This window comes from Oryzias latipes, chromosome 8 (genome assembly GCF_002234675.1).
Source record: "Oryzias latipes chromosome 8, ASM223467v1".
Classification (NCBI taxonomy): Eukaryota; Metazoa; Chordata; class Actinopteri; order Beloniformes; family Adrianichthyidae; genus Oryzias; species Oryzias latipes.
This window is the reverse complement of record NC_019866.2, coordinates 11,534,712-11,548,808: the sequence shown is the minus strand read 5'-3', so window position 1 is coordinate 11,548,808 and position 14,097 is coordinate 11,534,712. Positions and strand designations below refer to the sequence as shown.

The window sequence follows — 14,097 nt, the reverse complement described above, 5'->3', positions numbered from 1 at the left end:
TGTTTTATCATCTTACTCAACAACAGCTGCCCACCAAGCATCCACATTTTTACAAAGAAGACACACACTGACACCCTGGATGCTTTGGTTCAAGACAACATCAAAGACATGGATGGTGTTTCTCAATGCTGGGTGTGTGAGGAAATGGAAAAATGCCAGAGGTGCTCTTTACTCCATAAGTTTAATTAACAAGCATTCAGAACAGGATGGTTACAACGAGGATGGGTTGGCTTGAAGGACAGAAATGACATGCGGAAACAGAAAACTGCATTCAGACTTTTTTATTTTGGCATATCATCTTCTCATGAGCTTCCACTAGCTGCTTTGTGATCCTGGAAAGGATGCTTGATCTCTAGTGGGCATGAAAAGCAGACAGTTAAAGGAGGATTGACCTGTGAAGTTGTTATGCTTTCAACTTTAATATATATCAAATAAAGACATAGTTTGATCATTTCAAAATTGCATACACATTCTTAAATTTTAAGTCACAAACAAACCTGAAACATGATGGATGTATTTTCCCTATTAAGAACTTTACAAAAAAAGGTTTCTTCGGACTTTGTCAATCTTGAGAGTATTAGCTGGCTGTTAAACTTCCACCTGTGAATTCAGCAGAACTTCAGATGTGTTCTGATTTTTTATCTCTTTGGTAGATTCCTTTCTAACAGAATTAAAAGTACTGCTCTTACTATCAGGTCGCCTCTTTCTGTGGCCTCACCTCTCTGCTGTGGTTGAGATAATGTGGCCTCTGTACAGTAATATGTATTACCAAGAAAAAAAGGAATGACAGATCGGTAAAATATGATTTTCCATGCGTTAGGAAGAGCAGAGGAAATAAAATGAAGTCTGTTACAGGAGGTTTCCCCCCCTGACAGCATTATGGGAGCTGAATTGTATGGTATTCATTTGCTGGGTAGAACTTGTGAAGGGAAGTGATCCATCAACGAGGCAATGGGAGCAATAAAAAGATTAGACACAGATCTCAGACCATAAATCCTTACATGGCTATAGCCAGCTGGTTACAGAGTTTTTCTGCGCCTCATCGACTGATTACTTTAGTCAGGTTGTCATCAAGCCAATAACCTTTAAAGCCTTTTAACAACAGTAAAACCTTGTAAATAGGGCTAATGAATCTGGATAATAGCCCCACTAATGCAGATCAGGCTTTGCTAATAGAGACAGAGGGAGACATTTTTCAATGGATTCAGGTACTTGGGTGATATTAGTCAGATCTATTTCCTCCCTGTTAAACACGCTGGGCATCAGCCACTCACCGGCCTCTGAAGTCATGTGGTAGGTAGGGGTGTGGGCCTCACTGCTCTGAGGGGTGGGGGAAACCACCTGGATAGACACATCGGAATTGCTGGGCTGAGGGCATTCTGGGAAATCGGACATAGTCAGACCAACTGTAAAGAAAAAAAAAAGTTTTAACAGTTTTTTTTTTGTTTTCTTCTAAGAACTAAATTCAAGACTCTTTTTTGTTATTTTGTTAAAAACGTTGAGGGATGATATCTAAAATAAAATAAAATAATAACATTTGGATAATTTAAGTTTATCATTGCAGCTGTGCATCAATAGATGCTTTAAGTGGTTTTTAGAAAGAACCAATCAGATTTTATTTTCATTATTCATTCTTTTCAAAAGGTCATGGGTGATTATAAGCCCCCAACAGGCCGGTTACAGCAAAGGGCAGCAGTGCTGTGATTCATAAACTGCGGCAGCTGCACTCGTCCAACAGCTTCTGACTTTCTGACATGGCAGCAGCTTGTTTAGACAAGCAGATGTCTGATGTAAAATTCTTAATATCTGATTTATTTTGTACTCTTCGCTCTTGCGTGTTAGAAAAGTGAATGAGACAAAGTCAGAGTTTGAGACAAAATGTAGAACATTTTCAACAAGATGAAAGGAGATAAGACAAGCAGGAAGACGTTTGAGTTTTAAATCACCACAAACGCAGCTAGGACTATGAATGAAAACATGCAAACCAAAGATTTATGAATATCCCGTTTCTAAAATGCATTTAAACTCATCAAATCAGATTAATACATTTCTGATTACCCCTATTATCAGTTTAGTGTGATGTAAACACACTCGATAGTTACTTTTACTCAGATGTATGACTCTGACTGGAAGAATACCACGTTGGGGTCAAATGACACGACTGCAGCTGTTCCTAGGAGGAGGCTTCTCTAAATAATTTCTCTCTGGCTCTCTACTCCTGGCTCTGTGTCAACCACAGTTTGTTCATCTGTCAAAACTAGACCATATCACCCGAAACCACAACAGACAGAAGAGTACAGAGCTTCACTCTCTGCTTCATTCATTTCAATTTTTGTTTAAAAAAAAGCCCAAAAGTGGTTTCCATGCAGGACGACAGCGTAGGCAGACTCTTTTGTAACCACACACTTTTAAATACGCACAGACCCCCCCCCCTCCCTAGGCCCCCTGCTATTGTGTGGGGTCTGCAGTGGCACAGTGTGTGGCTGCGCCGCACACTGGAAGAATGTTCCCCGGCTGCAGAGAGCGCCTTTGTTGAGTGGGATTTTGTCAGTGTGAGAACGGCCAGCGCTCACGACAGTCTCACTTGTTGTTGGCGTGCCGCACAAATAGAGAAACAATCGTGTTCAGATGTTTGAGAGGATGTGTTTACTGATGACTCCTATGACTGCTCTATCAAGAAGGTCAAACTAGGTGGTTGTGGGGTGACATTTTCCCCAATGATGAAATGGTTTAACAGCAGGAAGACAATGCAAATTACTGTGACATACAGAAATTGTTACGTTTCGACTTCAAAAACATGTAAAAAAAAAACCTGTTTAAAACAAAAAATACATAATTTGGGGTAGAATTAGGGAGATGTAAGGCTAAATGTTAGCAGGTGTTTGGTTGGTCAGGTTTAGGAGGTGGGCCATCAAGGCCTGCAAGACTTACCCTGATAGCCTAAACTTATTCACTTTTGTATCCCTTGTGCTATCTTAGATGACCCCACCCTTACATTGACGTGTTCTTCCTACCATGACAAAGGTGGATAAAGGTGGAAAGATTTCATGTAATCCATGGACACCAGTGAAGATCACAAATCATTGAAGAAAAAAGGTGCAGCGCACTGTCTAGTGGGTCTAGATGACCCTACTCCCAATGTTAAAGTGCCTAGGATAGCACAAGGGTTAAATAAAAATGTCAAATGAAACAAATAACCTTATTCTGTATGTACGTTACACTATTTCCACAGATCAGCTGCTGAAAGTGTTGTACACTGTAGTAGTTTTTATCCAGTAATATTTTAGCTCATTTGTGTTGTGAGGTTCAGCAAAATTTGCCCAGTGCTACCAGTTAAGATATTTTCTTTGGAGCAAAAATCTAAGTGTGTCACAGAAGCTTATGTCCCTGTGTCCCTTGCTTTTGGTCAGTGCTGTGGATGCGCATTACAAATACTAAAAATAAACAAATAGAGCTGCGTCGACAGGAAATAACAGGCTGATGGAAGGGAAATGCAAAGATGAACAGTAAAGTAAAGTCATTTGCATGTTACTTAGGAGAAAAAAGGCAGGGGGGTGTCAACATTAAATAATAAGTACCTGTGAAGGAGATCTGTGATGGTGAATGCAAACATGTGACTTTTTGTTTTATTTTTGTTGGGATTTCAATCCATGCAAGGCAAGCACTGGTCTAGGTGCATCATGGGAATTTACTATTGTTTTGCTCCAATTTTGGGTGTCAAGGTTTCATTCATAATTTTTGATCTTAGTTTGTTTTTGCACTCAGTTTTTAGTGTGGAGCTTTGCTTACAGTAATGTCAAATGCTCAAATTATGTCACATAAATATTTATCTTGCTCCAAAGAGTGAGCTGTGACAGTGATCCATCTTTTTGGTCTTCAAAACATAATACAATATTGTAACGACACATAATTCTTGCACTGATGTTGATGACACTGTGAGGCTTATTAATAAACCCAAATGAAGAATGATGTCACTGCTGGCCAGGATCTAAATTGCACGGCTGCCACTGGTCAGGTATTTGTCATTTTGAAGTAATTTACTTTGGCTTAGAAAGGAATCAATAGTGTTAGAAATGCAGCCAGTTCTGTTGGTGGCATTGCTGTGAGTGAATGTGGTTTGACATTGACCCATTGGGTTGATACTCAGACATTGGGGAGAAGTGCCAAAATTCAGAAATAAATATTAAAATTATTTGTTTTTAGGACAGAGGTGGAAATTCTCACTCATTTTCTCGACTCTTGCAAACAACTGTACAAATGTGTTAAGTGCTTTTTTTCTTACATTATACCTGTTCTTTTCCACACTGAGAGTTTACAATACATCTTTTTTTGTGTGAAAATACAGTAAAGATGGTTCAAGCTACAAAACTACAAAACTTTTACTTCCTCACAATTGTTATTTACTATTAACATGTGCTTCTAGCTGCAGGAAAATGTGTGTATTTATACATTACTAACCTTTTGTTTTCCTTTTAGAAAGCTTAGCTACCTATTTAGGAAAATGCTAACCCCAAACTATTAAGTGACCAATGTACAGTCAGTGTAGAAAGTGGCTTAGCTCAGAAAAGCTCTAAGTGTGCATGGCTTCGCTCGGAAATGTCCCTCCCAATACAAATATTTAAAATTTAAACTAAAATTTTACTTTTGAAATATGAAAATTTTGAAACAAAATTTTCAATTCATAGTTATAAAAGTCCAATATTCTCTCAAATATTTGGAGCAGTTTTGGAAAAACTCTGCCTGTATGATAAAATCATTAAATCCATCACATAATGGAATGTACATTTGTAATTGTAACCTATGTTTCTACTTGATTTACTATTTAATAACAGAGAACACATGAGTCTTACACTAATATTTACTTGAAGACTTAAGGGTTCCAAATTGCTTGAACCACTGAGTGCTTGTATTTTCAAGGACAAAGTTTAGTCACCACCCTTGAGTGCTAATGCTAGTCGGTACTGGATCCCGGGCATGCATTCTCAGCTGCTGCACTCTGTCCTTCATGTGTGCACACAAAACACACGGACGCACACGCCGTCTGAAATTTCTCCTGCGCCTCTTCGCTCTGCGTATCTTCTCTTTCTTCCCATCCCAGCCCCCACCCTCCACCATCTCCATCACACAAAGAGACCCTGAGCCCTGCAGACATTCTTCCACTCTTTCATTTGCAGTACTTTCTCAGTGTGCCGCTCCTGCCAGAATCCTCAACGCTTTCACATCAAAGCAACACTGAGCTGAACGTGGTGTTTCTGCAGTGGTTTAGCCGTGTAACCCCATGCTGCAGATTGTGTGACACAGTATTACATAAGCATGCTTTAGAATGACACTTCTCTTATGTGCGCATAAAATATAACTCACAAGCAGCTGTTTTCGGTCAGAAAAATCAGAGTTGATGGTATTTTAATGTCAGCAGGGCTGAATTATAGAGTGTTTGTGCTCACCCCGCCTCTCTTGTTGCGCCCAAAACTGTTTAACAGTTTTGGCAATGTCGCGCCTCTCCTTTAGCCCCCTCTGCCATCGACGCAACTCCTGCACATCTGGACGGGCCCTGACCTGGAACAACAGTGCACGTGTAAAAAGGCACAAATAGAGACATCATGGATGACTGAACTACCATAGAAGCAATGGAATGGAATAAAAATGTACACAAATATTGGAAAAACTGCAATTACTTAATACTATGGTCTCAGTGAGTGCAGCTAAGCCTTTACTGGCTACAAATACAAGTCAAAACAAATTTGGAATAACTCAAATCAAGCTTAGTAGCTTTAACATTGAAAGGCTGCATGCATGTTAATGAGTTTGAACAACAGGAAAACAGAGCCAAAGGAGGTCATAATCTTTCTACTTTTATTTACTGTAATGCCTCGTGAAGCTTATGTAAAGCATGCAAATACTTTGTTATTCGCTCATATTTAATCTTGCTTCATCATCTATTATTTTTAAAACACAAGTTGTAAACGTATTGCTGTAAAACAGAAGAATAAAGGACTTTTTCTATCTACATGTGGCTTTTTATGTGATTTTTTAAAAATCGTACTCTTTAATCATAAAAAGAAAAAACTGTCAGTGTTAATTTAAAACTGTTTATTCAAGTCATCCTAAGATAATTAATGATTTAGTTGGATTTTTTGTACATTTTAATATTTTGTAAATGCAGATCATTTAGTACAACCCCTTAGATCTTAATTCAGAGTATCATGGCTAAAAAACAAGTGTATATTTGTCTCAGTTTAATGTATATAAATAAAAGTATAGGACACATAGAGACAAAAGAAAAAACTAAAATTTTGCACTTTTTTTGAGATCTTAATATACAATTCCTAATAATTTACTTCAACCAACTGGCCACTTTTTCTTTCTTCTTTCTTTTTTTCTATTGCTGCCTTTAGCTTTTCCACCTCCGTTCTTTCATCTCCTAGCTCCCTCAAACGGTGGTCCCCTCTGGGACTTTCCAAAACATTAATGTTTCATTTTCCTTTCCCAAAAACTGCATTTTCTCTAACATTTCCCCACTCTGTACTACTCCTCAACTCCCCTCTTCAACCCCAACATTCTCTCAAATCTCTGGTTGTGTGGCAACAATGGAGTTGCTATTAGTGAGTATGAAACTGGGTCTATTATGTAAGCCGTGGATTGAGGAATGGGCAAGACCAGTGAGCCCCAACAGCTAATTCACTGGATGTCATGGTGCTGCAGCAGCCGCCGCTGTGCTGATGGTAGAAGAGCATAGTGATGGAAATGAGGGGTGAGGGTCAGGGGAAGATGGGTTTGGAGGGGCTCTTTTTGTGTTTGTTAGCATGTGTGTTCTGCTTGCAACTATGTGCTGCTCCTAACCAGTGTAGATTTTTTCAGTATTTCCTTCCACGAACCTTGCGTCTAGTACTCGACTTCTGCTGCTGTCAGCTGCTTCTGTATGACAGGAATACTGGATGACTGCGTAACAACAGCTTCACAAAGTGTCGTGCGTAAACCAAATCAGACTGAGAAAAGCTGACTTTTAAAATGAAAGGTTTTGCGAGGTGTTGACAGATTGGATGACAGAAAAGAACAAAGGCTGAGACTGTTAATGCTCTGTTTGGAGCCTGGGAGAAAGAGAGTTGATGGACTCTATGTGTGTTTCTAGTAAAACAGTTGATCTTGAATCATGATGTCAAATTTGATCCTGTTTTTCCACCCAGTGTTTTGTAATGTCACCACACATGTCAGAGGCTCCTTACTCAAGCTGTACACAGAATGCATAAAAAATGAAGAGACTGCGGAAGGCTTTATGCATCAAACCGTATTATAAGCACAGCACGTACACATCTGCAAGAAGCCTTTGAGTCACAGACCCCATGACTTGGTTCGAATAGACTAACACCTTCGTCTGGTTTGGTTTCAGTCACCTTTGGAGCTCTCAGAGATGAACCAAGAACTTTTGCAGACCTAAACTGCCAGCCATCATCGTGCAGTTCCAAATATCTGCTGTCTTGGAAGCCATATAGCCTAATCAGGAAAAATGGCAAACAGAAGAAAAACAAATGTCTCCTACTATACTTTAAATTTAACATTGTCATGGGTGCCTAATAAGGTACTATCTGGACCAACAAACAAACCCTGGTGCTAATCAAACCTGCCAGTATGATTGCACCCCAAATTAAATAGAGTTTTGCTTCTTAGTGAATGTTTTGAATCTAATCTAAACAAAACATAATTTAGTAGTTGGTGGCAAAACCATTGTCAGAGATTTTATGTTTCTGGTAGCTGGCCACCAAATGTGTCACGATCTCAGAATATGTTGTGTCCCATTGTCTTTTGTAGATCTTCTTTGGGTTATTAAAATTTGGAAACCAAGTTTTGTCGACTTGAACCTCAGCACTTTGCACAGGTTTTTGGGGGACTAAGATCTGGAGAATGGAAAGGCCACTCAACCCAAGTTGCTACGACAGAATGCATGAATAGGAAGATGGTTCCGTCCAAGATTTGACAGCAACATGTCTTCTTCTTGGTTTTGTAGATGAGGTGCAGTTGTCCTGTCCGCTTAGCAAAGAAACAACATAAATCCTGTCCCAACCTTCGTAAATGATGGTGGGAATGACGTACTTGGTGTTTTAACCAGCCTTCTCTTCTCCAATATGTTGATGTCACAGTTTTTTTTATTTTGGTCTCATGTAACCACAACACTGTCAACCAGTTCTCCCCTGACTCATTTAGATGCTCACTGACAAGATTCAAGTGTTTTCTTGGCCAGGTTACTTTGCAATCCCTGCAGGGTTTCAGTCTTGCATAAAAGTATTTAAGGCTACAAGGAATTCTGGACCAAATGAGACTGACAGTAATTCATGCACTCATTTATTTTTTGAAAACAGTAACACCAATCTTCACATTCATGAAGCTTCTCGACATCTTTCAACCCTCCTCAGTCTCAAATACTTCTACAGTTCTAGCCCTAGCATCCTTAAACAGCTTTCAGAAGTGATGGAGTTTGGATTTCATTGTTCTGAAAACATATAACAGACCGAGATAAAGAGCACTTCTCCTCCCAGTCTATGAAGTTACCATGAACAAAAAAACAAAAACAGAAAAAAACAATGCCTAAGAGGTGGCAACCATGTTAATTGATTGGAGATTATGTATTTGATTCATTTACAATACTTTCATTAAAAATACAAATCAATTAACTCATTAAACCATCGAGGGTGCACCCTGCCTTTGCCCATCAGTGGCTAGGATAGACTCCTGCAACCCTGTGACCCCAAAGACATTAAGTGGGTTCAGAAAATGGATGGAAGGATGGATGTTTTCATGGACTCTTTTGGTTATTATATATTCTATTTTTGCCTGTAACCTTGAGCGCCACAACATCTTCTTGCTTGAGTGACTAAGCTCCTCTCAGAGGCTTACATTCTTCAGCAGCACAACATGTATTTGTTTGGCTGCAGTAACATCCCCAATGCTGACAAGACACATAGAGACACAACCCCATTCAGTCTTCCCGTCACATGTAATCCACCCACCCATACATTGTCTTTTTTTGTTCACCAGCTCTTCCAATCAAGGCTCAAATCAGCCCAGTGACCTGCGATATGACCCACAACTCTGTGGATTCTGGGTCAGAAGTTGCTGCACTCCGACCTCGTTGTTCTTTTTATAAACACTCACAGGTAAACACAATCTCACACTCAGTCACACAGTAGAGGCAGCACCGAGTGAATGTCCTGAGTGCCTGCCATTTTTTTTTTGCTCGAGTGTCAGCCTGTGTACCCGGTCATTTGACTTGCCTCTATAGCTTAGTTCAAACCATTCATGTATGTATGACTGACCTCAGATCACTCAGCTGGAAAAACAGATCTACTTCCACGACTGATGATGCTCTCCTACTCTGCAGCCAGTGTGTGTGTGACTGTCAACCAGCTCTGTTGGGTCATTTAAAGTGTATTAGCCCTCAGCTCTGACACTGCCCCATTTTTGACAAAAACAGCCTGTTAATCCAATAGACCCCACGAGGGGAAGGCATCCAATAGCACCCCAAAGCAGTGGGGCAGAAATTCCTTTCTGAAAGAAAACAACCCTCCTGTTCAAGATATTTACTGATTAAAATGTGTAGTTACCTTTTTTTTTGAACAGGTACATTTCGCAGGATTTCCAACATTTCCAAAACTGAATGTTTTTTACATTCTTCTAATTCATTCATTAAAATTACAACATAATGTGTATATATAAAAAAAAACAAAAAAAAAACGCCCCTCTCATCCTCCGCGGGTGGTTTTTCCTCCAAGCTCCTCTACCAGAGGCCTGGGAGCTTGAGGGTCCTGCACAGTATCTCAGCTGTTCCTAGCACTGCACTTTTCTGGACTGAGAGGTCTGAGGTATTTCCAGGTCTCTGTTGTAGCCACTCCTCCAGCTTGGTGGTTACTGCCCCGAGTGCTCCAATTACCACAGGCACTAATGTCACCTTCACTTTCCATGCTTTCTCCAGTTCTTCTCTGAGTCCCTGGTATTTCTCCAGTTTCTCATGTTCCTTCTTCCTGATGTTCCCATCGCTTGGCACTGCCACATCCACCACAACGGCTTTCATCTGTTCTTTATCCACCACTACAATGTCTGGTTGGTTCGCCATTACCATCCTATCAGTCTGGATCTGGAAGTCCCACAGGATCTTTGCCCTCTCATTCTCAACCACCTTCGGAGGTGTTTCCCATTTTGACCTTGGGGTTTCCAGTCCATATTCTACAAACATGTTCCTGTATATTATTCCAGCCACTTGATTGCGGTGCTCCATGTATGCTTTCCCTGCCAGCATCTTACACACTGCTGTTATGTTCTGGATTGTTTCAGGTGCCTCTTTGCACAGCCTACACCTTGGGTCTTCTCTGGTGTGGTAGATCTGAGCCTCTATCGCTCTGGTACTCAGGGATTGTTCCTGAGCTGCCAGGATGAGCGCTTCAGTGCTGTCCTGTAGGCCAGCCCTTTCTAGCCATTGGTAGGACTTCCTGATTTCTGCCACTTCAGTTATGGTCCGGTGGTACATCCCATGCAGGGGTTTGCCCTCCCATGTGTGTGTGTGTGTGTATATATATATATATATATATACACTTCAAAAGATGCTGCATAAAACACAAGTACATTTATAACTAGCAGAAAGCATTGAACTTTTTTATGATAGTCTTTTTATTGGTGTGGATGCACTTGTACCTCAAAATAAGACAAAAATGCATCCTGATGGATGCTGTCTTTCTCTTTTAACATTTACAACTCAGTTCTGCTCTCTAACTGAGCAGAGTTGAGTAATCCTGATAAGTCTCAATGATCAGTATAATGTATGTGCATGTGTACGTATCTAGTGAATGTGTGTTACAGTGGTAGGCATGGATAGCTGGATTATAGCTGTGCTAAGGCACAGAGTGGCAAAGACGGTTATGCAATATGTTTAGACGGGGCAGCTCTTTGTGGCTATAAGTTTATGAAACAAGAGACGATAACATTGTTCAGGGAGCAGATGCGAGCGGGTGAGTGCCTTTGTGGACCATCTCCACTGCTGCTCATCCCAAGTTGTCTGTGTTGTGATGAAGGAGATTAATAATGGAGGGATAAAATTCCATTCTACAAAAATACTCTCCGTTCCCAGTTGCTGGGCTTTGTTCTGTCTGTCTGTCTGTCTTTCTTACCACAACACACTTTCACGAACTCGCACACACAGACACACACTGCAGTTAGGGAGCAGCGCTGCATCAGTCGGATTATATAACAGCTAAAAGTGTGAGAGAGGGGGAGAACATGGGGATCTGCGTCAGGGGTGTAGAGTTAGGCGGTATTGTAAAGAACCTAAATGTATTTCACAGACAAAAAATTAACTTTATTTTACAAACCTGTTAAGTACCACTGAAGATGTTTGTAAGATTTATTCCATACTCATTTAGACATATGTGTTACCTTGTGATGTCATTAGAAAATATATCAATACATTCATCACAGGAGGGGAAACATGCAAAAATAATGCTTGTGTTTCTTAACTAGGTCATGAGTCTGTCAAAGGCAAGTCTTCACTAAGCACTACTGTTTTACTTTGCTTCCATCTGCTAAAGCTGACAAATTCTGACAGAAACTTATCTCACAAAACACTAAACTGCAGTTTTGTTTGATTTTTTTATAATCCCTCTAAAGACCATCAAAGGCAGATTTCTGATCTTCTAGCTTTATGTCTGCTGATAAACATGTCTTTCAGGATGTGTCTCTGTTCTGCTTGCTCTCTTGGGGAGTGTCTGTCTGCAGCTTTATCTGTGGCCCTCCTGGACCCTCTTTCAGTTCCATGTAAACAGTCAAAACTAAAAGGCAGCTGGCTCACTGCTGTGGCCACATGAGAGCAGAAAAGTGCTGCCTCCTGCTGTCCAAAAGTGCCTCTACACCCCAGAATGCACATGCATCTATAGACTCATCCACACGTTCAGAGACATATTGATTCTGACAGTGCAAGTGTGATGTTATTGTACATGACACAACAGCTGCCCTTCTTTTTACTCCCAATGTCTTTTTTTTTACTGTGAAACTGAGATGAACACCCCCCCCCCCCCACACACACACACACACACACACACACTCCCCCGCAACAACTATAACCAGTATGCTAAACAGAACATGACCCTTGGTCTCCTTCCACCCGCTGACAAATGTGTTCATTTGAGTGCAAGTGTTGCAGAATTGCTGCTGTTTGCTTCTGGCCATGTCTGTGTATGACTATTTATAACAGAGCAGCACAGCGCCCACACAGGAAGGAATTAAAGGTTGGCATCACTGATGACATAATCAAGCTGCTGAATGAAACTGCAGAGACTGTGGAAGAGGGGCTTTTCAGGGAGATGGGATTATACAACAAGAACATGATGAAGGCTGATGCACACACAAAAGAGAGCGGTGACCACACAGCCAAGAAAACATTTTGTGCCCTTGTAAACTCTTGCATTTTTCACACAAAAAAGATGTTTGCTATAGTATATTTAGACGCATAACTAAAGTGAACATCTGTGTAAATCTGTAAGATTATACATTTGTATTCTGACTACTGAAAATGCTTTAATAAAAAATGCTTGTACCTTATATCCTCGCCAAAAAGCCTGGATGAGAAGAGCAGCTTGAGCTTCATTGAGCTGCAAAAATAGAGGGATGGGAGGCCTGGGGCTGATGGGAAAAAAGATAGAGTCATTAGTTTTTTATACAAGGACACTTCACAAAGGACATGTATAAGGACCACATATAAACTATTAGGGACAGAGGACATTAAAGCATAAATAGTATAATTTTAAAGAATGATCTTTTACATTTTCCCTTAAGTTCCTATTAATTACACATTTTAAACTACAAGAAATTATGAAAAATTGTGAAAATAACTAAATATGTATGCATCTAGAAAAACCTACTGTGTGCCGAGCCAGTCCTTCACAAAGGGAATGTCATGAAGTTTCACTGGGACCTGTCCCTGCCTGCAAGGATTATGACTAAGGCGAGGAGAAAAACATGATGCACTGAATTTTTACACAAACCAACAACTTGACATTTTGAGTAACAATATGTGTGTTGTTGTGTGATAAATCTGTGTGGGACGCTTTTTACTTGTAGAGCCACTCCGTAAGGAAATCACAAGGGAGGAACAACGTGAATTTCCTCTGAAACACAGATAAAGGGGAGATTTAACTTACTGTTCAAATTGCTATTTGAAGAAAAAGAACATTAATAAGCAAATTTTGGGTAAACTTTTTAAATCATACAGTATTACCTTAAAACAGCCATGTTTCTGTGCTTCCTTTAGCAAAGCTTCCAGTCCAGGTAGCAACACAGGAAAGACTGTCATCTCCAACACAGCTAAGATGGGATCTAACATTAACACGAAATCATATCAGAGAATTGGCAGCATTAAGTGGTTGAGATGTTAAAAAACAACATTTTTTTTCTTTCACTCACGAGATAACAATGATTGATCAGCTTCTGATGAGAGCCGCTGGTGAGGGAGGTGGGATTTGCCAGACACAGCTTCATGATCATCATTGTTCTAATAAAAATATCACAAACTATATTAACAACCTTACAGAGCAAGCGTGATTAAAAGACAACTTGTTAGGCTCACCTTTGGATTGGTAAGAGTATGGGTGAGTGACGGTACACTGAAGCTGTGCAGAATACTCACTGAGGTAATTTCTTTTAGCTGGACACTAGAAGGTCTACGCTTTTCAGCCTCAGATTCTTCAGAACACAACTTTTGTTTTTATTTTATATTAAATCGGATTTACTTTTTAAATTAACTTACCTTTACACACTTTCTGCCGAAGTAATTTTTTTAGACCCGTTTTCTTCGACATTACTTAGCTTGCGTGTTCCACAGTGGTTGCTAAGGACTCTCAGGTTGCCAAGGAACAAGAATAAACCAACTTCCGGTGTAAACAAGAATCAGATGGTCAACTGAATTTGCCCACGGCTTTATACAATCTCTGGTTGGGAACCAAAATGAAATGCGTAGTGGTCTGTAGTATTTTTAAATACATATAAAAACTCAGAATTAACCTTTTTTTCCAAGAAGCAGCCCTGCGATACCTATTCACGACACTAGATGGCAGCAGATAA

The 14,097-nt window shown here is 40.1% G+C and overlaps 1 protein-coding gene across 6 annotated transcripts; it reads right to left on the bottom strand.

Annotated features, from left to right (window-relative positions):
- Positions 1-162: 162 nt before the first annotated feature.
- iqck (IQ motif containing K) lies at positions 163-13,897 on the bottom strand. 6 transcript variants are annotated; one of them, XR_002873684.1, is made up of 11 exons: positions 13,784-13,897; positions 13,604-13,719; positions 13,441-13,528; positions 13,256-13,353; positions 13,093-13,145; positions 12,900-12,977; positions 12,576-12,660; positions 5,445-5,556; positions 1,275-1,406; positions 498-748; positions 163-352 (listed from the first exon to the last, which is right to left on the bottom strand). XR_002873684.1 is itself a non-coding variant. In XM_020705315.2 (11 exons), exons 1-11 carry the CDS (start codon positions 13,833-13,835, stop codon positions 589-591), a joined length of 885 nt encoding a protein of 294 aa, XP_020560974.1. In that variant the 5' UTR covers positions 13,836-13,897; the 3' UTR covers positions 163-588. The 6 variants fall into 6 exon arrangements, 5 of the variants coding, with proteins under 5 accessions (XP_020560974.1, XP_020560973.1, XP_004071483.1 ...); XM_020705315.2 differs by having other exon boundaries at positions 163-600; positions 690-748; XM_020705314.2 differs by having other exon boundaries at positions 163-748.
- Positions 13,898-14,097: the final 200 nt, after the last annotated feature.